The following is a 27,055-nucleotide window of genomic DNA, read 5'->3' as shown; positions in this document are numbered from 1 at the left end:
CATAGTGCTGAATCTTATTATTTTATGCTCTTATATCATTCTAGATAGGTCAGGTGGTGGGTCAAATGACCCATAATTTTTTCAACACGGGCCTGTAGTCTATATATGACAAACTATAATATGTACATAATAAATAAATAAAATTAAAAATACACGCTATAAATAAGAGGAAAATATTTTATTGTCATCGGTCCTTGATAAGGTACAAGGTTTGAATTAAATCTGTCCGTTTAAAGTAGGTGAAAATCGAGTCGAAAGAAGTTGTTTACATGAAAGCATACTGCATTATTTTTACAAAATATATGAACATAATGTTAACCAACTTTAAAAAAAGTGTAGGTATGCATTACATTTTTACTTTTTATGCATCTAAACAAATTCTATGTTATTACAGTTTTAAAATTACAAATTACACAAATTCCATTCAAGCTACCAATAAAAAACATTTATAAATCGTAAGCCTGCATACTTATTATTTGTACCTAGTCATTTTAATAAAATAAATAAATGACTCCACTATTACAATCATAACCAAAACCAAAAAGATTCGATATTTTATATTTGCAATATCAACCACCCACCTTTGTCAGTAACCGCCTCGTCCACAAGCAGGTCAGCCACGAGGTCCCCGGCGACTACGCCCTCGCACAGTCTCGGGCCCCCGGGGCCCCCGGCCGGGGCCCCGCTACCGTTGGGGGCCCCGACCACGCTCTTCCACCGGGATAGTTCTTCGCTTACGCTCTCGCCCTCTATCCGGCTGCTTTGATACCTATACAATGTTGAACATTTGTTAATTGTTTTTAATATTAAAACAAAATTAAATAAAATTCACAGTTACACAGTCACAGGTACAGAGTCTAATTCAGTATTTGTTCATATTTTTAATCAACTTATGTTAAAAATGTTGTCGAAAAATTAACAACGTGATTACAATTTCGCGAGTTATATTCCTGTGAGATTGTAATCGGACTATTGATGCTCAATATATGCAATTTATTTTTGGTAAACTATTAAATATTAACCCATGTGACAAAAAAAAATGTAAAGAATTTTGTAATGGGCTTTTGAAGGTTGAGTTGATTCAATAAGCAACTATACCTACAATAAAATACAGCGGGTCTATTATTGGTGACCACAACCGTCACACGCGGGTACATTGTTGGCTACTATATCCGTCACGCGCGGGTCTTTTATTGGTGACCATAACCATCACGGGCGGGTTTATTATCGGTGACCATAGCCGCGAGGGGCGGGTCTATTACCGGTGACCATGACCGTGAGGGGCGGGTCTATTACCAGTGACCATGACCGTGAGGGGCGGGTCTATTACCGGTGACCATGACCGTGAGGGGCGGGTCTATTACCGGTGACCATGACCGTGACGAGCGGTTACCTGCTCTCGACGAAGGCGGTGAAGGCGGGCTCGCTCGGGCGCAGCGCTCGGTCGAGCACGGTGCACGTCATGTCGCGAAGCGGGTCTATTGCCGGTGACCATGACCGTGAGGGGCGGGTCTATTACCGGTGACCATGACCGTGACGAGCGGTTACCTGCTCTCGACGAAGGCGGTGAAGGCGGGCTCGCTCGGGCGCAGCGCTCGGTCGAGCACGGTGCACGTCATGTCGCGAAGCGGGTCTATTGCCGGTGACCATGACCGTGACGAGCGGTTACCTGCTCTCGACGAAGGCGGTGAAGGCGGGCTCGCTCGGGCGCAGCGCTCGGTCGAGCACGGTGCACGTCATGTCGCGAAGCGGGTCTATTGCCGGTGACCATGACCGTGACGAGCGGTTACCTGCTCTCGACGAAGGCGGTGAAGGCGGGCTCGCTCGGGCGCAGCGCTCGGTCGAGCACGGTGCACGTCATGTCACGAAGCGGGTCTATTGCCGGTGACCATGACCGTGACGAGCGGTTACCTGCTCTCGACGAAGGCGGTGAAGGCGGGCTCGCTCGGGCGCAGCGCTCGGTCGAGCACGGTGCACGTCATGTCGCGAAGCGGGTCTATTGCCGGTGACCATGACCGTGACGAGCGGTTACCTGCTCTCGACGAAGGCGGTGAAGGCGGGCTCGCTCGGGCGCAGCGCTCGGTCGAGCACGGTGCACGTCATGTCGCGAAGCGGGTCTATTATTAAGTAGCTCTGCTCCCCCTCGTCCGTGGGGCTGTCGTCCGGACTGGGCCGCTTTTCCGCCTGAAAATTTACATATTTAGATATTATATTTTGACCTGGATGATTCACACAATATTATATACATTATTCTTGCCTTAATATTGATGCGTGTAAAATAATAAATACTTACCATTAAGAAGTACATGCTGCAGCTTCAACCAAATGTCAACTACTTTTGACTGATTTTTACATTCAAGTTTTTTTAAACGAGCAATGAATTTTGACTGTAACATAAACGATAAAAACAATCGAATAAAGCTCACCGTAGCGGCCACCCCGGGCGCGGGATCCAGTATCGCGGTGCGCCTGCCCGCCAGCACGTCCTCCAGCACGTACGTGCGTGCGCGTGCGCAGTCCGTCAGCACGTACGTGTCCACGCGCTCTTCGCACCACGAAGTATTGTCACACGAGGTTTCCCCCTCGCCCTCCCCATCCCCGTCGCCCTCCACATCCCCGTCCCCGTCACCCTCGCCGTCCCCCTCTGGTTCACCCTCCCCGCCCTCCACGACGGTGCCCTCTTGCGATTGGACTAGATCGAGCTTCTCCTTGCCTGCAATTTTATGAGTGCAACTTATTTTATCAATTTGTAACTTATAAAAATTCATCAAATACGCACTAAAAGAAAACGAAAATTTTACGTTTTATTTTAGTTCATTATCAATTTATCTGAATTAAAATATGTATAACATAAATTAAGATAACAGTAAATAATCTTGCAATCTGTAACAGTAAATAATCTTGCAACTTTAACAGTGTGTGAGAACGTGTTAGTGCATGTAGTGAGCTTTATCGCGTGTGTATATACGTCTGTATTTTGTGACTTCGGGTCCGCATGCACGTGTGTTTGAACACACGTACCAGTGCGTCTGTATGCGTCCGAATTTCCCTTTGTGCTAGTATGTATTTGTCAGTATTGCCTCGCTCTGTTTTCGCTACAAAAGCAAGCACATTACCGTGCAAGTGCTCGGGCAGCAGGCGGCACAGCGCGTAGTTCCTGAGTGGCGTCGCCCTCGACACGCGAAACCGACGACTCAGCGCGCCGCCCTCCAGCGACCCGCTCATATCTGATACACCAATTAAATATATAGTAGGTACATATAAAAATGTGTTATATGTATTTTAAAGGTACATATAACACATGTTGCGTTGTGAATCCAAAAATTCATTTCATTCATTTCCAAACAGTTTCAATTCAATTCATTCATTTCCAAACAGTGGGACAGAAAATAAAATAAACGTTTTTTTTCCTTAATTCTAACTGTCAGTCAGTGTATTTCAAACTCAAACCCAAACTCAAACATTTATTTATTCAATTAGACTTCTTCTAGAAGCACTTTTGAAACGTCATTAAGTACATATTTTTAACATTTACCACCGATTCGGAAAGCAGTATCTACGGAGAAGAATCGGCAAGAAACTCCATAGTTGCTCTTTTTAATCATGTCAGATTTACAATTTTACAAATTACATATATATCATAATATATTATCATAATATGCCAAAGAACTGTCCTGTGGTTTTTACGCGACAACCCTCCATGGGTTTTTACCTTCCATATATTCCTTAATACTGTAATAGGCTCTCTGGACAAGTACCTTTTTTATATAAGTTTTAAATTTAGAACTAGTAACTACTAAACTCTTTAATATTATGAGGAATTCTGTTGTAAAAGCGTATACCTTGGCCTATAAATGAATTTTTAACTTTAGCTAGCCGGAAAAATGGCATTTCAATTTTATTTCTGTTTCTTGTGTCATAACAATGTCTATCTCCTACTTTTGTGTGTAAGTAAGCGTTATTATTTACATATAAAATATTATTAAATATATACTGCGACGGTACAGTAAGGATACCAGTATTCTTAAAGAGATCTCTTAGTGAGTCTCAAGCACGCAAATTATATATAGAGCGTATGGCTCTTTTCTGTAATAGTAAATATAGTTTCTATATCTGCAGCCCTGCCCCATAGCAGAATTCCATAGGACATTATGCTATGAAAGTAGCTAAAGTAAACCAATCTAGCAGTTTCTTCTTCGGTGAAATGCCTTATTCTTCGAACTGCATATGCAGCTGAGCTGAGCTTAGCAGCGGTGGTGGCAACATGAGCCCCCCATTGAAGCTTCTCATCTAATGTCAAACCAAGAAAAACAGTCGATTCCACAGGGTATAATACCTCCCCGTTTAAAATAATATTCCTTTTCAGCTTTTTTACATTTGGGAGGATAAATTCTACACAATTTGTTTTTTATTGAAAGCAATTATTTTTTATTCTTAATTGATTCGTCTACCAAGATAAAAACAACACTGAATGTTATTGCGTGTAAATTGTTAATTATAACGGACTCTTTAATACACTTGAATATAATTTATATAAATAACAAGTATATTTTGAATAAATAAATACCTTGATATTATAACAAATTTCAATTTGAATTTACCTTCTTCATAAGAATTGACAGCGCTGTCATTAATTCCACCAGCAAGCATTTCATCAGCACTGTGCACTTCACTGTAAACATCCTGTAAAGAGGTATTATATTTTAATGAAATCCTTTTATACATCCATAAATTAATAGCTAAACAGTACAGAGACAGTTTCATAGAACCGAGCGAATCGGTTGCACCACTACATGCACACGGAGCATGTGTGCGTGACTATTGGGTATATGTCATAGCTTGTCGTGAACACGAGATTGAAAAATCATGGGAAGACACTGTCAGTTGGCAATGTCAAGATTTGATATTATAGTAGAGCCATTTTAATAGGCAACATTTGACAGTTCAACAAAATTCAACAACGTAACCTAGTAACGACAACATAGAATAACATGATATTTCTTTCTGTTAGATCTGCACATTTGCTTAACTTTTTTCAATAACGATTACATATTTATAATAATAATGACCGATACAAGTAATTTCAAGATTTCATTTTACTGATGAACCATTCTAAACATAATAAACAATTTCTGAATTGAAGAACTGACGTCGCTACAATTTTGTGTCAATAAACCTTTTTTCTTTTTAAATACCAGAGATGTTACTCTAAAAATCGAGATCTGACATCTAGAATCGAATGCATTGATTACTTGTGAACAAAAATCATCATGAATTAATAAATTCGATTTACAAATGTTTCAAATCCATATCGATTAATTCACTTTAATCGATGTTTTTAAGCAGGTTACCTCTCTTGGAAGATAAAATTGATAGACGTCAAATGTTGCCTATTAAATTGGCTCGACTATAGTTAGTTTAGCCGTACATCCTGAGTTTAGCTTTACACGTCCTATTTCATTACCGAAAAACAACGGTTTTTAGGGTAATGAAATAGAATCGTGTAAAGCGCTGACTCAGGATGTACGGCTAGCCCGTACAAGTTTTAGCATTTAAATGCTTCATAAATGAGGAATTTATGAATTGAAAATGATTGAAAACGATGCAGAATTCTGATTTATTGTACTTTTTCGGTTTTGTGTCTAAGAACGAGTAGAATAAATTCGATGGCATGCATGGCGAAAGACGCGGGTTCCAAACCCGCCTCGTGATAGATTTCTTTTTATTTTTATTATTTTTTAATTTTTGTCTCGTCATCGGCACCTTGTCCGCGTGATGCTTGTAGTGCAGGCTGATCTTGCTGAGCTGGTGGTCGAGGTGCGCGAGGCGGGCCGCGTGGCGCGCCGCCCCGCCCTCCGCGCCCTCCGCCGCGCCGCCCTCCGCGCCCTCCGCCTGGGGACATACATTTGTGTATGTTTTGTACCGCGCCAAAGAGCAAAAAATTACGTAAGTGTCTTTAGAGTTTTAAAGCCTACGCCTGGATATATATACATGTGTATAAAAGAGCAAAAAATCGAAAAAAAAAATAAAAGAATGTTCGAGTTTTTAAGTCAAGAAATAATTGGTTAATCGTGAAAAGAGAAATACTTTTGCTTTACTATAATTTAAAAATTATGGAGCAACTCTCATACAATTAAAGCAAATTGACACAATAAAAATATTATACAATATTATAAGTTCACTTAAAGACAATTCATATTAAACTTAATAAGCGGAGCGTCTATTTGTATGTGTGGTGAAACTTAAAAGTGATAATAAAATTTTGAAACAAAAATTTTGCAACCAAATTGAAACATGAACGAACGAAACGAGTGAAATTATTCTCAAAAAAGATTTTTCCAATTCCATTATTAAATTATATATTAAACCAGATTAACACATACTATGCCTTTACAAATTGATTTTAATTACTGCATCTAATTGAATCCCAATTAACAAACAGCCCACTACACTAGACACGCACACGCACACGCACGCACCTTGGTCTCCGCGGGCGCCGCGTGGCGGTGCGTGGGCGACAGCGCCGGGCTGTACTCCAGCGGCGACTGCGGCGACACCGGGCCCTGCACACACTGCCGTGTACCGCGTGCGCTCGTGACGCGGTACGGGGAAGTGGGAGTAACCAGACTAGTGGCTTCCAGCGAACCGATCAACTTATTTTTCGACGTAAAATATAGTAACTTGACAGGATTGTCGAGAGATTGATGTAAAGCAGGAACGATGACGATTTTGTTATCTTTGAATCTCGACCAAGAAATTCCACTTCTGACACGTGTGCTCGGCACAAACGCTGTTTTTAGTATACTTTATAAAACCTTGACAAGATTTAGAGATAAGTCTTAGAGATTGATATAAATCAGGAAAAAAGTGAACCGATAAACTTGTTTTTCTTGGATAAATAAGTCAACTTACGACTGATAAAAATATAAAAATAAAACTACCCCCTTTTACTCAAATTGTAATTTAGCAATATGTTGATAATCATTTTTCTTCATCTGGTTACTTACACTTCCCGTTCTACTGTGTATGATTTCTGACTAGGAAAACGTTATTAAACTGTTCTTAATCAACCACTTTTAATTAAAATTATTTTTAACAAAAACTTTATTTTATTCAAACTCAAAAAAATTCAAACAACCATTTAAAAAACAAATATCTACAAAGTGTGTACTATAAACAATGAATGGACAGTCATCAAACTAAAAAGCGGTGATCGCAAGTATATACAAAGCGGTGCGTGTTGTGTACGCGATATTGACACTTACGCTGTTCGATATAGAGGAGAGTTTGTTCTGCAGCGTCAGCATGTACTCGCTGTACGACTGGCTCTTGTTCGGCGTGCTCGGTTGCGTCGAGCCCGTCGAGTTTACGTTCGTCATGCCTGTAAAAGTTGATGAAATACTTTAAATGGGTGAAAGAAAAGCGAAACGACCTAAAAATAATTTAAGAACGTTATTTCACAGTTCAGTTAACAGGTCTTTTTTCCACTTCATTGATGAAACTAACTTTTTGGATCTCCATTTTTTTTAATTCATAGATTACAATTTTAAACTGACGCTTCCATTATTTTTATTGAATCAAGTTTTTTACTAGTTATCTTATTTTTTCTGGTAAGATAATAATTGTAACAAACATTGAAATTAAGAAGTTGTCTTTGAAATACATATTACTTTATTCTGCATAGTGAAGGATGTTCGCGCATATAGCTTTAGTACATTTAAACATGCGCAAGCTTCACTACTTTGAAACGTTGTCAAATCACGTGCCGGCAACTACATTTGATTTATGTACATATCTTACCCATTTCCATATTCTGCACGGCTCTTCTGGCTAGCGCGTTGTGCACTGCCCTCTGCGCCACCAGCTGCCCCAGGTTCTGCCCCATCAGCGAGATGTTCTGCCCGCCTAGCGCGAGCGCCTGCCCCCCGAGACCGAGGTTCTGCCCCCCGATGAGATTCTGCCCACTTAAACCTAAGTTTTGACCCGCTAGACCTGGAAGAATAAAAGATGTAATAAATATTATTGAAATTGCATAATTTTTTTTGAGATTACGATAGAATTTGTGAATTTTTTTTTGTGTTTTTGTATTGTATTTACACTATAACAGTTTTTATAGACAGAAATACTTTATTTACAATCTAAGGTTATCTAATCTATTTTTCTAATAATGCACGGCATTTAAAGATAACTTGTATCCATTTTCACACAGTTTCAAATTCACCTAAATTTTGTCCAAGATTCTGTCCCATAAGATTCTGATTGAGCGCAAAGTTCTGCGATGCGAGATTGATGTTCTGCTGCAGGCCAAAGTTCTGCGCGGCCAAGCCCTGCTGGAACGGCGTGTTGAGCCCTAAGCCCAGACCGAAGCCCCCGCCTATAGTCTGGCCGGCCAGCTGGTTCACAGACGTCTGCAACGCTTGCTGTTGGGCTGGAAACATACTTGTGTAATAACGCGAGCTCCTATTGACTCAGTAGCTGAAGATTAGAAGTACTAAAAGGGTAAAACAAGACTGTCTACTACCGAGAAAAAGATAGAAAATAATATGCAATGGTGTTGTGAAGTTTTGATATCAAAACTATATTGACTTTATGAATAACATTATATTTATAATTTAGTTCTAATCAGTGAAATTTTTTGTCTCGAGTGTGTGACAGTCAAATTGTTCTGTGGGATTCGAACCCACAAAGTAAAAGATTATAAATATCTTTTTCGAAAGGTATTGTGTTAGGTAGTTACTTTGTTTTTAAAAAAAATTAAAAAACAGCATGATACAGATAGCGTTAATCTACAAAGCATAGTGTACACTGGAAATGGGATAAGTGCGTCGGATGTTGCAACAACACCACAATGGGATTGGTTTTGTATGCTATTTTTAGTGGGATTACAATTAATGTAAGTGGTAGTTTGTGGTGGTAATGTTTCATTGTAATTTATGGCATGTTTAAGGAGTAAGCAAATGACAGAGTACGGCATGCCTACATAGGCGAAACACTAGGTGATATTTCTAGTTTCAGCAGTTATTGTGATCAGTTTTTTACGGTAGCCGGCTTGGCTACTTTAATTTAATTAGATTATTGAATACGTTAAAAATGTTGCATAATATGTTTGTTTCCTCTGCCTCACGAGAACAGAAGTTCACGTGTATCTCTTACGGACATATTCGTTATAGAGGCCAAAAGAATCTTAAAATAAAACTTAAGTTCCAGTCCCAGATGTATTTACTTCTCTGAAAAAGTAAATACTCAATCATTTCCACCCTGAAGTTGTCTAGTTATCTACAACTTTCCGGGCCACATAACGCAACACCATAAACTTTCAACATTTAAAAGCATCCCCTCCTTGCCACCATTCCTATTCCCAGTTTACACATTGACCAATTCTCAATGGCCAATGACTAGTGGCTAATGGCAAGTGGCCAGTGACTAGTTAATAGTGGTCAGTGGCTAATTGACTGTAAATCAGTGCTGTTAAAGAACGATATCATGGCTGAGTCTGTTTCGATTGCCATATTTATGTACTTTTTAACTTAAGGCACTTTTAAGTTGTTTTTGGCAATAAAGCTTATTTTCTCTCTTTCTCATTGCCAGTGGCTAGTTGCCAGTCGCCGTTTGCCAGTAGCCAGGAGTGGGTGAGTGGGTCACAAAGCGTCGTGTATTACCTAATAGATCGTTGGCAGTGGCCAGCATAGGCGGGTAGTACCGCGGCGCGAAGTACGCCAGCCGTGACGCCGCGGTTGGCGCTGAAGCAACGGTTAGTCACACACACGTCAAGCGGGATATTGCCAATTATACATCGGTTGGTAGGTTGGTTGGTTTGTACGTTCGTTGCTTTCAGAATTTTTGACTTTTTTCGTTGAGGGGGGACATGCTATGGAGCTGGAATAACGTTTATCCCTTTGGCTCATCATGATATAAATAATAACAATTTTGAAGAATTCTAAGATGAAATACGGAGAGTTGAAATCCGACAGAACAACCTTTTGATTTACGATTAAGATATGCACAAATAAAGGTTATTCCAGTTCATACTAAAAAGTTAAATGCAAAAAAGAAACATAGAAACGATTGATAATAAAAATAAAAAATTTTAAGCAAATTAAGCGGAGATTGACTAAAACATAATCTACAAATAAAATGTGTATAAACATTTAACGTAAGAAAGAGTAAGAGATATGCATATGAAGATCGTGTGAAACAGCAACGAAACATGTGAACTACATTATTATAGAGATATTATATTACAACATATAGTTACATGTTAAACAAATTTACATTATATTTATTTTGTTAGATGTGACAATATCGATAAATGAATATGACGTATACCCAAAATATTATTTATAGTAAAAAATTTGGTTTATAACATAAATTAAAATACTGGTATGATACATCAGATTCATTTAAATAATTATACTTATTTTAAAGTGAATACTTTTTATTTATTTTCGTGTTCTATATAATTGTCAACTACATATTTTAATCTCCATAACACTAAGTACATAACACGCTCATATGTATTCAAGAGCGTTCGTAAAGCGAAAGTCTCTGCATATAAAATAAATAAAAATATAATCTTTAAATTATAGATTTGTATATTTATATATACAAATATATTGTATACTAATATTTACCATCACTCAATAAAAATGAACCTTCAGATATTTTTTTAGTACATTTCCATTTGTATGTTTTTCATTGAAATACGAGTGAAATAGAAAATGTGTGTGACCCGTAACGCAACACACATACATCATAGATATTATATTTTTTACACATAATATCATATTTCGAATTTTTAAATTTAAATTAACATCAACGTTAACTGGATTACTGTTGATTTTTGTAAAATAAGTTTAAATATAATTTGCTATAACTTTATTTGCTTCTATCCTATATAAATAAAAATGTAATTAAATTTTTAACTATATAATAAACACAACATACCTGGCTGTGCGTTACTCAACAAATTGTTGTGTAACGCAAGGTCCGCTTGTGGGAATTGGGGCTGATTTAACAGCCCCAGAAGGTTCGGCCCGGATAGGTTTTGTTGTTGACTGGAAAATATTTATTTTATTTTCACTATTATAACAACTGATGAGAATATTAGCAGATCTCTGTAATATCAGTTAACGTTCTATTATTGTTTAGTTTTGCTTACAGATTTTAAGTTTAAAATTTCTCAGAATAAACAACACTTATTTTATATTCGCATTTAATTAAAGTTAAGCTTATTGTGTAGGTAATTAACTAATTAATTAGTGAGGGTAGATTGTATTTTATCTCACAAGTGTAATTCTTTCACTATATTCTGTACTATACTTACTTTATAATATTCTGTTTGAGCAGCATCCTCTGTATGTTCTCAGCGTTGGTCAGCGTCTCGCTGACCGCCGGAGTGGGGGTCAAAGTCGGCTGGCTCAATTGTAACCGTCCCAGAACTGGGTCAGCGAGCCCCGGGGCCACTTGAAGTCCCAGGTTGAGTCCTAATTCACCCCCCACCCCCATGGGAGTTCCCACTTGGCTTAACCCTAGTAAAGGCGTATCGGTAGCTATTTGTAACGGCGTCGTTAAGTTGGTAAGGTTCGGTTGTAACGTTCCGTTCAGTACAGGGTTAATAGTTTGGAAGGGCAGCGGTTGTGGGATCGTCGCCTGCAAGTGGACGGGGACGGTGGTGGCGACCGGTGGGGCTGTGGTGGGCTGCGGGGCGGTGACGTCCGGCGGCAGGACTTCGGGCCGGTGGTCGGTCACCGTCTGCGGCTGGGACGGAAGCGAATACTGGTGCGTAGGAACATATTTCTCTTGGGGAACAGGCGCCGGTTTTTCCGGCTCGGGCTCCGGGAGACCGTTGACTTGCGGCTCTTTGGCCTCTTTGGGCGGTTCTTTCTCTACTTCTGCGGCAGCCATTTCGGACTTTTCGTCCGGAACATCCTCGCCGCGGTCCACTACGGGGCTGACTAGAAATCTCGAAATCTTTCGAGTGGGTTTTTGTGATTTCTTCTCGCCGTTCGACTCGATGCTACCGGCTCGTTCCGGCGCCATCGGCCCGCCGTCCGATTGGTTCGAACCTGAAAATATAGCGATAATATTATTACGTTATAAATATTTCTAACGGTCTGTTATGAGATAAAAAAAAACTACTGGTAAAATATTAAGTATTAGATAAAAAAATTTGTAATTGAATAACATCTGTAATAAATAAACAAAGAATAACCAATAGAGGAAGCGGTGCTGATCTTGCGCGGCTCGCACGCGGGCGCGTCGTCGAGCTCGAGCGCGATGTGGTCGTGCGAGGCGGTGGGCGTGGTGCACTCCGAGTGCTCCTGGTTCGAGTCCGTGAGGGTCTCCTCGCGCTCCGTCGTCTCCGAGTCGTAGTCCGTCTGCTGCTGTGAGACAACATTATTCATTCATTCATCATTTAAACATTTCCTATATTAAATGAAGTAATTTTTAAGAAATTATAACGTACGTCATCGCAAAAAGTGTGCCTACATTTTAATTTGATTATTAACGTTGAGCATGTTTGATATCCATCCGTCTTACGCTTTTTCGATCAGGTCACGTGTCCTGACGCGAGTTTAAGATTTTATACCCAACGCCGCTAAAGAAGTTTTCACTTCAACAATACTTCAGAAAAATCAAAGAAAAAATAGTTATTGAAAGAAAAGATTTGGCAAAATATAGCTTTTTCATCAGGCTCCTATATCCCTTACTATGCGTGCCAACTAAGAATAGGACCGCGCTTGCTGCCAACTTCACACGAAAACTTTCAAATTAGTACTGCCAGCAAAAAAATGTGCGAAAAAGAATTTTCACATAATTATTTTTTATTGTTCATGATTATATTTAATTATTGTATAATCGTTATATTCATTAAAAAATACTATTTATTGAATTTCACTGATGGATTATGGATAAATCTAATATCTATTATCTAATATATTATAAAGGCGAAAGTTTGTAAGGATGTATGGATGTATGGATGTTTGTTACTCTTTCACGTAAAAACTACTGAACTGATTACAATGAAATTTAGCACACATATAGAGGGTAACTTGGATTAACACATACGATAGTTTTTATCCCGGAAATCCCACGGGAACGGGAACTATGCGGGTTTTCCTTTGCGGAAATAGAAAGAAAGAAAGAAAGAAAGAAAATACGTTTATTCGGCAATCAGTAAGACACAATCATCACAAAACATTAATAAAAGCAAAACAAAAACATACAAAGAAGAAATGGAAAACAATAATAAAATAAAACAAAAAATAAATCAATGTAATATGAAAGTGCCCCCGTATCGCCAAAAAGGACCAAGTTCAGCATGTGCCAGGCATATTATGCCTGGCGCTGGTTTTCAACAAGATCCCTTTAAGATCCGACTCACGGACGTGAGACGACGCAATGATAATAATAATTAAAATAGTGTTTATAATAAGTAAGTAGTGCATTTTGAGTGTATGAAAATCATATATATAAATATCACATATAATTATAAAGTAATATAATAAAATAATACAATAAAACAGATATAGGTACATATATACATTACATTATACATCATATTAAATTACACGCAGGCCTAAAATAAAGAACATTGTCCAAAGCTACAAACACATCAAATATAATAATAAAATTGACCCATGCTACAAACACATAAAATATAATAATAAAATTCAGTGAAAGAACAGAACACGAAAACAGAAACAGAAACTGGACACTAGCTTATCCTACGCTGCTCATCGATCAAGTAGTTTTTAAGGTGTTTCTTGAACGTGTTAATATTAACCAATAACCTAATCGGTGGGGGCAAGTCGTTCCATATTTTTGATGCTGCATAGCGGAAGCTGCCTCTAAAAGTAGTCGATCTATGCTGAGGAATAATAAGTGGCTGAGCGCAACTTCTGCACGCAACATCCCGACTATTGGTTGTCCAGTTTAACTTTTCATAAAGGTAAATGGGCGTACGCGTCTTGATGATCCCAAGCATAAGAGACGCCAGATGCAATTGGCGCCTTGCCTTTAGCTTGAGAATTCCATGCTTATTTAAGAATGGCGTGACGTGACTGCGAGGTGGAATTGTGTAACAGTAGCGCGTACACGCATTCTGTACTCTTTGTACGAGCCTTTCGGTTCTGGCCATGAGACGTGGACCGTAGACAGTATCACCGTAATTAAGTTTAGATAGAACCAAAGATTCTATCAAACGCACTCGAAGGTCCTCCGACAGGTATGGACGCACTCTATACAAAGTTTTTAAACGGAAAAAACAATTACTAACTGTGTTAGTGATATGTTTCTCATATCTTAGTGAGCTATCTACATAAAGACCTAGATTGCGCGCCTCGTAAACTCTCTGGATTGTCTTACCTACGATTTTAACATCAAAAGGTGGCATAGATGTGATATACTTTTTTGCACCGAATAACATATACTTTGTCTTATCAGGATTTAACACCAAAGCATTTGTGTCAGCCCAATCTGCAATACGTGAAAGGTCATCATTCGAGTGTTTTATAGCATTATCAAAATCATTCGGAAAGAAAGAAATATAAACCTGAGTATCATCGGCATAAATGTGGAACTTACACTTTTTTATTGAATTAACTATATCGGCCGAGTATAAAATAAAAATCTAGTTAATTATACAGGTATGGAAACAGTATTCATAAAAAGTTAACATTTTCATAGTTAATGCGGAGATAGCAGTCAGTGACAGCGACAGCAATGAAGATTCAGAATACGACGACGATGACGCTGTGTTAAGTGGTGTAGAGGAAATATTATCCGATTGATAAAAACTGAAATAATATACATATATATGTTTTTTTATATACGTGCTTTTATTATCAAATCCTACTCATTCATAATAAATTTGGCGTGAAATGTATTAGAAATACCAACAAAGCGTACATTAAATATTTAAACTGAATATTATTTCTTTATTGATTTTTTTGCACACCATACGCTTTGGTAATGAAGTTAGCGCGTATTACTGAACAATATGGCGTCTTGACAGTCCTATTCTTATTTGGCACGCATAGTACTTCAGTTGACCCTATACTCGTATAGCATCATTTGAAACATTATTAAGTTTATCAAGTGGTACCTTATCGATGTGCAAGCGCAGAGCGGCCGGTTGCAGCGGCTCGGCCTGCAGCTGGTGCACGATGTCGCGGATCCATTCTGTGAACGCACCGCTTTGCCACTCAGGCAACAGGTTGTTTGTTACCTGCAAATAATTAGTACGTGTTGTTCATAAAATGCTCATGAGTGATATGTTCACGTATATTAAACACTTAAAAATAACTAAGCAATTCAATGTTCAAAAAAGTGCGAAAAGTGAAGGGAAATAAAAAGACAAAATAATTTTAAAACAATAAAACTACTTCCATCTCTTGGGATATTCTATCGATATTAAGTTTTTCAACGATACGTCATTTCGAAAATATAAAATTAAAGATTAATCATTTTTTGAAAAATTATATTTATATATGTTATTTCGAATGGCAACTATTTTTCACTGCAAAGAACATGACAATGAAATTTAGTCAGTTTTCAATACAATTCATCTCATCAAACATTCTACTTTAGTCTTTTACTGAATAGTACATATTGTTCACTGCAACAATACATAACAGTGGTATCACTTTTCTCTCACCAGATTATTAGCCAGATCCTCCGGGTTAACATCAGGCACGTGGAACTTGAAGGTGACCGTCTTGGACTTGGACTCCAGCTGGCACTCGACCACGGTCCCGCTCTCGGACACCGTGAGCACGGTCAGCCGCGGCGTCTTGTCCTTGTCCCGGGACCGCTTTTTGGAGCCCCGGGATTTCTTTTCGCTGGTTATGGGTGAGGGTATCGCTGTGCCTGCTGGGGGGAGCAATTGTTACTTAGAACTAAATACTGTTTAAGAACAACTAGCGACCCGCCCCGGCTTCGCACGGGTGCAATGCTGATACTAAATACACTACAGAAAAACTGTGAACGTTGTATATAAAAACATAGCGGCCCGCTCCGGCTTCGCAAGGGTATAAAATAGATAGCCGGGCGGCCGGCCGCGGCCGGTACCGCTGCAAACGCTACGTCCCGCAATTTTTAAATCTGTAATATCTTCGAAAATATTCACTTAAATCATACGGCGTAAAGGGCCATATAGATCTATATTAAACGAACAATGTATTCAAGGTATTTAATTGGTTAAGGATTAATGCTGTATTGGTTAAAATCGCATCGAAAATTAGCCATTATTTGTCGTAAAAAGTAAATGACAAAAAAAAGTTATTGTGGGTTATCCATAAGAGATAGACATATACCATCGCGGACTTTTCTGTAGACCTTAACAATGTGTATAATACTTAGCACATTATTTTGATAAAACTCGTAGGGTTCAGCCTGCGTTTGCAATGTAAGCGGAAAAAATGTAATTTTTTACTACATCACATTAGAAACCTCAAAAATAACAGTACTTCTCCACTATTTAATGGATGTTATTATACATATAAACCTTCCTCTTGAATCACTCTATCTACTAAAAAAAACCGCATCAAAATCCGTTGCGTAGTTTCAAAGATTTAAGCGTACAAAGGGACATAGGGACATAGGGACAGGGAAAGCGACTTTGTTTTATACTATGTAGTGATGTGAAATCGTATACAATCGCAAAGTGACAATAAATTTATCATTTGGCAGAGCAAAAGAGCCTTATTATTCAAATTAAACCTGCCATACTTCATAGTTTTAATATGTATATTAAAAATTAATCGCCAAATGTTTAATATCGAAAATTAATTGCTTAGTGTAAAAATCGACAATGGCTTGATAGAGCAGGCTCCAAGGAGAGAGAAATGTTATAGTATGCTATATATTCGTGATCTACTCAATAAGCTCTTTCATTTGATACCCCACGCGGCATGTTTTGGAAATGTTTATTTTTTTCTTTGTATGCCATACTTAATTACCGGGGTGCGAAGAAGGGGTTGGCAACATCTGTCTATAGGATGTCTGGGATCTATACAATATACATATATCAGAAGTCAGATTTAGGTCCGCTATTTATGCAAACGAACATCTCCTTGGAGCCCGCTCTATGACTAATTCGTACTAATTCTTTTTAAATGTTTTTGTTAAGGCAGAAGGAAGATTTTTTTATGGAGAAAAACATAAAAATGGGCCAATAAAAGTGTGTATAGTAGTAAAAAAATGATCGAAATCGTGTATTGAAGTGCTTAAATTGCTATTATTATTATTATTTAAAAGGTACTTACTTTCCTGCTGACTATCAGTTTGCTTCTCCTCCACTGCTCCAAGCTCCGGTTGCCACATCGCATCCTGCTGAGCTGGGAGATCACTCATTGGAGTATGGAACTGCTCTTTACTGGAGACACCATTTTCCTCTGGCTTGATGGGAAGCTGTTGCAGTTCTGGTTGTATCTGCTGAGGAGCCTGTTGTGTTTGTTGCGGCTGGCTTATTTGTTGTTGTGGCATATGATGTTGCATCTGTTGTTGCATTTGTTGTAATTGCTGCTGCTGCGTGTGTTGAGATTGTTGAGGAATTTGTTGTTGAGGTTGCGATTGTGGTACTTGCATCTGTTGTTGTGATTGTGGAGGCTGTTGTATTTGTTGTTGTTGTGATTGTGGTGGAATTTGTTGTTGTTGTGACTGTGGAGGCTGTTGTATTTGTTGTTGTTGTGATTGTGGTGGAATTTGTTGTGGTTGTGACTGTGGAGGCTGTTGTATTTGTTGCTGTTGTGAATGTGCCTGTTGAATTTGCTGCTGTTGTGATTGTGGCTGTTGAATTTGCTGCTGTGATTGTGGTTGTTGAATTTGTTGTTGTTGGATTTGCTGCGGCATCTGTTGCGTTTGCATATCCGGTTGTATCGGTTGTGATGTTTGCGGCATGGACGACGGGATATCCATGTACTGTGCATTTTGCGTCATGGTCGCCGGCACGGAGGACGACTCGACCTGTTGATACGCCACATTCTGCATCTGCATCTGCTGGTTCTGCTGGTACATCATCGGGTTGGCAGAATAATTTTGCACTGGTGTGCCTTCATGACTAGAGATCTGCCTCTCGTTCTGCACCAGGTTGAACTGCGCCAGCATGTTGTGTGGCAGCGATTGTCCCTGCATCGTGTGCACTTGGGGGTGGTACTGCTGCTCCTCCGACGGCTGCTTCTGAATTTGTTTATCCATAAACTGATTCTGATACTGCATCTGGTCAATGGACATTTGCGGCTGTAGAGGAGGCTTCTGCTGATACGGATCGCCGACTAGAGTCTGTTGCTGATCGTGAACGTCCGCCGTACTTATTTGGCTCTGCTCCGATCCCTGCCTCGTGTACATTGGCCGTTGAGAACGCAATATCTCCTCCACCTTTTGTTGCTGTTGTCCCATCAATTGATGTTTTTGTGTTAATAACGCAAGATTCTGTTGATCGATTAGATTTTGTTGCGTCTGTAGTTGCAACTCCTGTTGCGCTAAGTACTGTTGCTGTTGTAAATTTCTAATGTGTTGAGGCGATAATGTTTGACCTGGCATTTGTAACTGTTGATGGGTAATCAATTGTTGTTGAAGGACGAGCTGTTGTTGCGCTAACATTTGTTTCTGCATGTTCAATTGTTGTTGCGCCTGCGCGACCTGTTGCTGGGCTTGCGCAACTTGTTGCTGTTGTGCGAATATAGCCGGATCGACCGCCGTTAATAAGTTTGGTTGCATGAAATTCAAATTCTGTTGCGCCTGCGTGTAATTAATATTTTGACTAGTATGTTGTGGCATCTGTACATTAAGTAAGTTATTGTTTGGTTGAATGTTTTCTTGTTCTTGTGGGACCTGTTGTTGCATTTCAACCATTTCCGTCTGTTGACTGACGACTGGTGGTTGCGTCTGTTGCGGCGGCTGCGGTTGGGCTTCCGATTCCGACTCTTTCCTCGACTGCAACGTATCCGGCCTGTGTATGATCTGAGCTAGAATGTTCTGCAAGTTTTGAAGAGACGGATCCAGGGCTTGTCCGGTAACGAGATTCGGTTGCGGCCCGGTCATCACCTGATCCTGGGCCGTGAGCTGCTCCTCCAACTGTTTCTGTTGTATCGCCGCCGCTTGCTGTGCTATTATATTTTGTTGCTGTTGAATAATTTGTTGTTGCCACGCCTGGTTAGTGTTGTTAATCTCATTGGCAACGAGTTGCTGATTCAACAAATTCTGTTGAAGAGGAGCTTGTTGGGGTTCAAGCAGATTCTGTTGAACCTGTTGATCCATGAAACCTTGCCCTTGAACCGACTGTTCCAGCATTTGTTGGCTGAGGAGATTCTGTTCCATCATCACCTGCTGTTGTTTGATGTTCTGCTCGATCAGCTGTTGCTGTTGCAATAGGTGTTGATCAGAATTCAGTGAAGGTGACATTCGAGCCTGAATCAGATTCTGTTGGAAAAGTTTCATCGCTTTCTCCTCATTTGTAAGATGTTGTTGAAACTGATGCTGAAGAAGTTGTTGTTGGGCTTGAAAGAGTTGTTGAGATTGTTGATCTAACCTGTAAATTAAAATTAAAATTTGCATGGATATTCACGTCACATACAACTTAAAATATTAACTACGCGGAATATATTGAATCTACTAACTGTACTAAAGCTGGTTGTGATCCTACACCGTTCAGAAGTCCCGACTTTACTTGATCCACAGGTCCAGCTTGTTGCTGGCTTTGAATCATTTTTACCTATCGAGAAAAACAGCTCATAAATATCACAAATCAATTCATTTAATAATACGGAACATTCGAAAATATTTTTAAATACCTGTCTAAGTTGTTGTTGTAATTGTTGCTGCCTATTTTGTTCATTAATTATCTCTTGATTGAACAGCATTTGGGCTTTCTTCTCGCTCCTTTCTCTGTTGGCAAAAGTTATTTAAATTAATAATATTGTATGCAATCGCAATACCCAATAAATGTTAAATGTTATGTTATAATCGCAATACCCATAATTCCTTATACATAATATACATTTCATTTGGCAAGACAGTCAGTCACGAACGAAAGAACACTGTTACAAGTTATCACAACCACATACCTTTTCTTTTGTCATTATAAGAATCTCAGGTAATAGTTACAAATTTATATTTTAGTATGAACTACCATACAAAGCAGAACTGCAACTACTGATCCTACACAGTTCGGATTAGCAAATGCAAATATCTCTTCTTTCGACGTATCTAACATCTGCTCATTAAACATTCATAAACAGACTCAAACAAATTATCCTTAATTTAACAATGAACTTTGACACGCAAATTCGTAATAGCTATTTATTATGGAGCTTAGTTACTGTTGCCTGGCCGACAGTTCACGTGAGGATTTCGGTTGTGTAACATTTGTGAATAAATATATTATGCAAATCTGTATTCTGATAAAAAAGGAGGATAAAAAAGGAGGTGTGCTCACGTGTCAGAAGTGAAACTTCTTTGGCAAGATTCAAAGATACCACAATCGTCGCCTTACTCCACTCCTGACGTTACGATATTGCCAAAACGCGACCTTGAAATTTTACTCTCAACGCGTCTAAAGAAGTTTAACTTCAAAAATTGTAATTTATCTGTGGTCTTATGCAGAAGCAGTTACGCGTGAAGATTTTTCTTTTTTATAACATGTTTGTAATGATTGATGAATGAACGTTAAAACTATGATATTTTAAATATGATGGATCTTTATCTTATTGAGATTAACAATGTGAGTCACTTTATTAAGCTTTATGAATATTCAGTCGAAAAAATGTATGTAGCAATTTTAGACCATTTTTATTTAATTCCTTGTCCTTCATTCAATTCTAATGAGTTAAAAAGTTATGCCATTAACGAAATAGAGCAGATAAGGTGCAATCACTGCATAAAACTTTCGAGTAATCAATTGCTTACAGGATATTGGCAAAGTAATCATAAAAAATTAAACCCCCACACATCACGCAAATAAAAATAACTAAGGCTTATAATGTGGTTGTTTTTCGTAGATCATATTTACGATAGCGTGGATACCATTGCTTCAAAACACGAACATTAACTTATTAGTTTATTATCTGAACTTGAAAGTCGGTTATATTTTGAATTAGTTTTCTCTATATTCGGTTTTCAAACAAGTAACAATTATCATTTCATACTGAATATTAAATGGCTTAAGGCAAAACAATATCAAATTTTTGTGTATTTTATAAAAAACTGATTGTTATCTATATTCATATGTTTTCATAGTTCACCTATGATGAGTGAAAGATTTTCAACATTTTAAGACTATTACCGACTTTACACCACAGATAATTAATTAAAAAATACGCCTGAAACCTACTGTTACAGACATTAAACCCTGACCTACAAACCGACTGTATAGCGAAGGTCAGGTTTTCCTCAATTAAGTCTATCACGTGTATAATCACTGTATCACTTTTTATACATTTTTAATTGCACTTTCTTACAGATAAACAACAAAACTGACATGTATGAATTAGTTCGCAGTTTGTGCATGTCACACAAGCTGTCATACACTGAACGAGGAAATTAATGAGGAGCAATTACCTACTGTTGTGCATTTTATGAACTAAGAACGGAAAAGTTTAGAATGATATCTGAATTGAACTGAATTCTGAAGGAGGATGTTCCTAAGGAGAGGAATTTATATTGATATTCAGTCAGAATTTAAATCAAAATTAATAACTTACAAAAAATCCTGTATACGTTACTAAGACAATATCACTAAACAAAATGTTTGATAATACATATGTAGTTTACAAATAGGAAAGGATGAATAAACACTTTAGACAACAACTACAATTATTAATGTTAAAACGACCGATACCCGCATTTATTATCGCAATGCATAAAATATGTGTCAATATCATTTAATTATCATTTTAAATTTAAATTTATATTGCGATGCACTACGTCATCATGTAGATTATTATGATATTAAATTTTCAATAAAGATAGTCTGTAATTAAAGACATATATATATATATTATCTTGAATTGTATGACTTTCTATTTTAAGACATTACCAGATTGTCATAAACTAGCTGTGCCCCGCGGTTTTACCCGCATTGCTCAGCTCCTATTAGTCTAAGCGTCATGATATAAAGCCTATAATAGCCTTCCTCGATAAATGGGCTATCTAACACCGAAATAATTTTTCAAATCATACAAGTAGTTCCTGAGATTAGCGCGTTCAAACAAACCAAACTCTTCAGTTTTATAATATTAAGTATAGATAATAGATATTGTGTTTTCCTATATGGCAAAATTTTATTATTCGAAAGGTATGTTTTTCACTGGAAACCATATCTTTGCATGTAAAGTTTGCACGATAGATTTGCTTCAAACAGAATGCAACGTGATGTGAATTAATTGTTGTCTTAAGTAGACAATAAAACAGTTTATATGAAGACAGAAAGAAAATTGAATCGCGGGCACGCCTTACAACCGTGACTAATTATGAAAAAGAAGGAAATATTTTAAGTATTATTACGTTAAGTAAATAATTTACTTACTAGACACTTGATGTGATTACTTAATTATATATTAAAAATCAATTAAGAACTTTGCTAATAAATTAAGCTATGAAACGGCATAAAGTGGCAAAATAAAGGCGATATTTACCTTTAGGTTTGAAAATAAAGTCATGGAATATGTGGAAAATAAAAATATTAATTAAATATAATAACAATAACGTAAAAAAGTAAAACAAGTACATATTTTATGTTATTTATTTCGACAGACGGAAAAGCGGAAACTTACTTGTAATACATGAAACTTCTATATTTTCAATTTTCTAAATCTCTTATTAACATAATAAATGGTAAGCACACATAAACCGATCAAGAAAAATGAAAAAATAATAAAACAGACCTAACTATTTAAGTCTCCAAAGAATCAATTAAAGACGCTTTCTTATAACCCCATCTTCACCGGGATCCTAAAGAACCTTAAAATCACAACCATATCTAATGAATGCACTAATCCACATAAACGCACATATAAAAACACGTCACAGACGCACCAACTTTCACACTGCACACTGCACCGCTTCCTAGTTTCATAACACAAATCACAATGATATGCACACGAGAGACTCTATACGCGACTTATGCAGTAATGTTATCGTCATATGGTTTAATCGCGCGCATCGATGCGTCGAAATAAGTATTTAAATCGGTAGCGTTATGCAAAAGGGAGTGCTAAAGTGATTTTATTTTTTTGATATTTAAATGGTATTGTTATTTGGAACGTTGTTTTTTATGATACTCGCAATTATATTGAAATTTTAATGCATATTTTACAATTATTTTGTATATTTTATCAGCTGGCCTTTACAATGCGATATATCTTCGGTATGCAAGAAAAATAGAAAATATATATAAAGGTGCGTTACGAACGGCATTTAAAACTGGAAACGACCAATTATTCCCTCCCAGGCGATTGATAACAAAAGACTTATACAAAAAATATTAAAATAGTTTCCTATCGCATAATACCGTCCTTCATAGCGATATGTGTGTACATATTTAGAAATACGTATTCATGGCCAATACGTTGCGTCGTCGCGAATGCAACGCTATTATTTTTGCACCGAATAAACATGATATAATCTGTACATACACATAATGCTAATAAATAATAATAATCGCTGTCATAATACAACGTGGATGTCATTAATTTTCTTATAGGCGAACTTTGATTGGCGCCAATATATAAATTATTATTAATTTTTATTGTGAATAAAAATGTAATGATCAAAGTCAGAATAATAAAAAAAGACAATAATCATCTTATCATTAGGAGATTTTGAAGCAATTAAGATAAGAATTATGTACGTATTTTTGCAATCTCAATTCACTAGCTAAATAGTATATTTACTAGCTAAATACTACATATAATAGCATTCGCTTTTTTGTTTTTAATTTCTATAAGGGCTGATTTATCAAGACTCGGTTAAAACTTACTTGGCGAATATAGTATTCAACAACCATTTCAAAATGTGTCAATTGCTCGCATAGAAATCTAAATAACAAGACACTAGAAGTCGTAAGCGTGCGTGACCTTGTCGCCACTCAGGTGATTTTCACATCACCAGTGCATTCGTCACTGTTCAGTTGCTCTGGAGACGTATGAGTGTATACATGGTGTGTTTCAGCAATTCCCATTGCGGAAATTCTTCCACAAGTTGTAATTATACTTATAAAGGAATAATATTTCATCGGAAAATATTTTTTTTTAGAAATAATTTCGTTTTTCCTTAAAATTATAGAATATTTACAAGTATTACGAGTGTCACCATAGTAATCGAAATAACAATGAATGACACAGTCGACCATTCTTATTATCACGTTTGTTCGTATTGGAGCAAAAAGTCTCATATAGTTAGGGATGTTATTCTAAAATAAACCGTAAATTCGTGCGTTAGGATACATATTCAAATGCTTAATTTAATAGTTAAGTTAGTTTTCACTAAAATCAAGCTGTCCAATAAAAGGCATAGTTTACTTGTGTGTACTGTTTAGCTTTCGGTTTGAATGTGTTGATTTTGGCGACAGCGGTTTTCATACGAATTATGACATTATAACACTTCTATGTGTCTTGTTATTTAGATTTCTATGATTGCTCGGCTTTTGAAATTATATACTTAGGCGACTTTTTTATATTATTTGATGCTAATTATAATAGGTGAATCGTTTTTATCTTCACCGATCGCAGGCGCATCATTTCGAATATATTTAGCTCAGTATATCATTTATTACTTTTCTTTTCTTTCGATTACAATTTTGACAAACATAAACGGACAGATTTAAGTTCAAACTTCGCCATCCAAACCGACCATTGGTGATAATACAATAATTTCACGAGTTTATCGAGAAGCATTTTTTGTATTCAATTATTATTATTTTTTGTATGAATGTTTTTCTTTCGTATAAGTTAAAGTATAATATTTATTTGCGACGTGATCGATTCACCGACTCACCGCTTCAGGCTGATGAGCTGCGACTTGAGCAGCTTGAACACGATGCGCGCGTCCTCGCCCATGATGAGGCCGGCCTTCGCCATCTCGTTGGCGACCTCCTCGCAGTCGTCCGCCTCCATGTCGAACTCGAACTGGATCGCTTCGTTCTCCTTGTGCGTGTACGAGCTGAGGGATTCACCTCCGATTGCATTAAGGTACGACTGCGACATTGGGGCATTCGAGAAAAGAGCTCATTTGTCTATAGAAGGCCGGCGAAGCACCTGTGACGAAGTGCTTATGGGCGGCGGTGACCACTTAACTTAACCTTCGCTTGCTCTGACGTAAAAAAACGGTAAGGTCTAAATTCAATTGATTTTAGACAGAAAACGAGCTCTATTGTTGCACAAACTTAAAACAGCATGACATTCGGCCATATTGCCAGGTCTTAAAACTGAGTGCTAATTTTCATTCTGCTCAACTGTTTTAAATTGCAAGGTTCCCTAAGCCTACATTTAATATATTTACAATAGAGTTTATAGAGATCAATAGAACTATAAGTGGAGCTATTTCTTGCATAGGTTATCCTCTGTTTGACATTGGAAAAATTATATGATGTTTCTATTAAATTGTGCCATTCTAAAAGATGTCCAATTTATGGCCTGCACTACTTACGATTTACTAGCATATAATACATTATTGCTACAACACTCACCGTTTCTTCGGATCGATGATCTTCAAGCGGAACTGTATCTTGGTAATGTCGGATGACGTCACGAGATCTCGCTCCACGATCTCGAGCCGCAGTCCGATGTCCTCACCGAAGAACTCGTGGTTTAACAGGTCTTTCACTTTTGGCCTACATACATACAAATGATATAAAAATATTAAAAGTTTGACTTCAAGCACTTTTATAGTGTCTCCTTTTGCTAATTAAAAAAAAAAGCGTTTAACTACAAGCAGTATGTTGTATAAGCTGTTGATCAAAGATGTTCAACAGCTTATACAATCTTACGCTAACATATACCTGTCCGCTCTATTAGGACGTATGCATTGTTCGATGATGTCCCTGACTTCCGGAATGGTGACTTTCTCTAAACTCTGCGGTTTCACACCCTGCAACAAAATAATAACTTGAATGTATTTTGCGGTAAGATCCTAGAGGAACGATGTTTACAGAGTTTCTTATAAACAAGCATGTAATCACCATCGGATATTAAAACATAGTCCAAAATATCCGAGCAGCGTAATAAGTACTCATACAATAATTAATATTTAACGTCTATTGTTTATTACACATTTCAATTCAATCCATATCATTCATAAATGCTGGAGTTGCACTTCTAACACATACATATATATAAGGCATGGGAAAACTCAAAAAATGCTCTAGGGATATTTTGTGACCTCTCCAAGGCATTTGACTGCGTTGAACATTGTACTTTGTTACGTAAACTTAATCACTATGGAATTAAAGGAAAAGCCCAGAACCTCATAGCGTCATACCTGCATGATAGGATAAAGACTGTAGTTGTTAATGGAGAACGTTCTAGCGGTGCGTCAATTAACATTGGTGTTCCACAGGGGTCAATTTTAGGTCCCTTCCTGTTCTTGGTATATATCAATGATCTTCCCTATTTTTTGCAGGATAGGTGTGAAATAGTTCTGTTTGCAGATGATACCTCATTAATTTTTAATGTGGATAGGCATGACCCAAATGTTGACGAAGTGAACAGTGCTCTTTTACACATATCTGAATGGTTTACTGCCAATAATTTATTATTAAATGCCAAAAAAAACCACTTGTGTTGAATTTTTACTTCCTAATGTAAAAAAGTTGAACAGAGGTATTACCTTGAACGGGGAGGTATTGCATCTTACTGAGTCTACTGTATTTCTAGGGTTAACATTGGACGAGAAACTACAGTGGGGAGCCCATGTCAACACCGCTGCAGGTAAGCTCAGTTCTGCTGCATATGCAGTCCGAAAAATAAGGCATCTCACCGATGAAGATACGGCTAGATTGGTTTATTTCAGCTACTTTCATAGCATTATGTCCTATGGAATTCTACTGTGGGGCAGGGCT

The 27,055-nt window shown here is 37.6% G+C and overlaps 1 protein-coding gene across 1 annotated transcript in view; it reads right to left on the bottom strand.

Annotated features, from left to right (window-relative positions):
* Window positions 1–27,055, bottom strand: part of LOC149897830 (uncharacterized) — a 59,450-nt gene that overhangs the window by 654 nt on the left and 31,741 nt on the right. Inside the window, exons 13-34 of the mRNA XM_090115845.1 lie at window positions 25,997–26,085; window positions 25,685–25,828; window positions 24,994–25,158; window positions 19,794–19,887; window positions 19,620–19,714; window positions 17,268–19,531; window positions 15,659–15,873; window positions 15,107–15,229; window positions 12,212–12,383; window positions 11,324–12,065; window positions 10,945–11,054; window positions 9,660–9,740; window positions 8,222–8,428; window positions 7,801–7,992; window positions 7,266–7,381; window positions 6,480–6,563; window positions 5,764–5,892; window positions 4,602–4,683; window positions 3,117–3,227; window positions 2,427–2,713; window positions 2,033–2,184; window positions 582–769 (exon numbers count right to left, since the gene is read on the bottom strand). Coding sequence (XP_089971971.1) covers window positions 582–769; window positions 2,033–2,184; window positions 2,427–2,713; window positions 3,117–3,227; window positions 4,602–4,683; window positions 5,764–5,892; window positions 6,480–6,563; window positions 7,266–7,381; window positions 7,801–7,992; window positions 8,222–8,428; window positions 9,660–9,740; window positions 10,945–11,054; window positions 11,324–12,065; window positions 12,212–12,383; window positions 15,107–15,229; window positions 15,659–15,873; window positions 17,268–19,531; window positions 19,620–19,714; window positions 19,794–19,887; window positions 24,994–25,158; window positions 25,685–25,828; window positions 25,997–26,085 — 5,842 coding nt within the window. The remainder of the gene's footprint in view (window positions 1–581; window positions 770–2,032; window positions 2,185–2,426; window positions 2,714–3,116; window positions 3,228–4,601; window positions 4,684–5,763; window positions 5,893–6,479; window positions 6,564–7,265; window positions 7,382–7,800; window positions 7,993–8,221; window positions 8,429–9,659; window positions 9,741–10,944; window positions 11,055–11,323; window positions 12,066–12,211; window positions 12,384–15,106; window positions 15,230–15,658; window positions 15,874–17,267; window positions 19,532–19,619; window positions 19,715–19,793; window positions 19,888–24,993; window positions 25,159–25,684; window positions 25,829–25,996; window positions 26,086–27,055) is intronic.

Source organism: Colias eurytheme, chromosome 24, assembly GCF_061535395.1.
Source record: "Colias eurytheme isolate Ceu_HAF_F1 chromosome 24, ilColEury1 Martin Lab GWU primary, whole genome shotgun sequence".
Classification (NCBI taxonomy): domain Eukaryota; kingdom Metazoa; phylum Arthropoda; class Insecta; order Lepidoptera; family Pieridae; genus Colias; species Colias eurytheme.
Note: the sequence above shows the minus strand (reverse complement) of the source record. Positions and strands in the feature narration are given on the sequence as shown.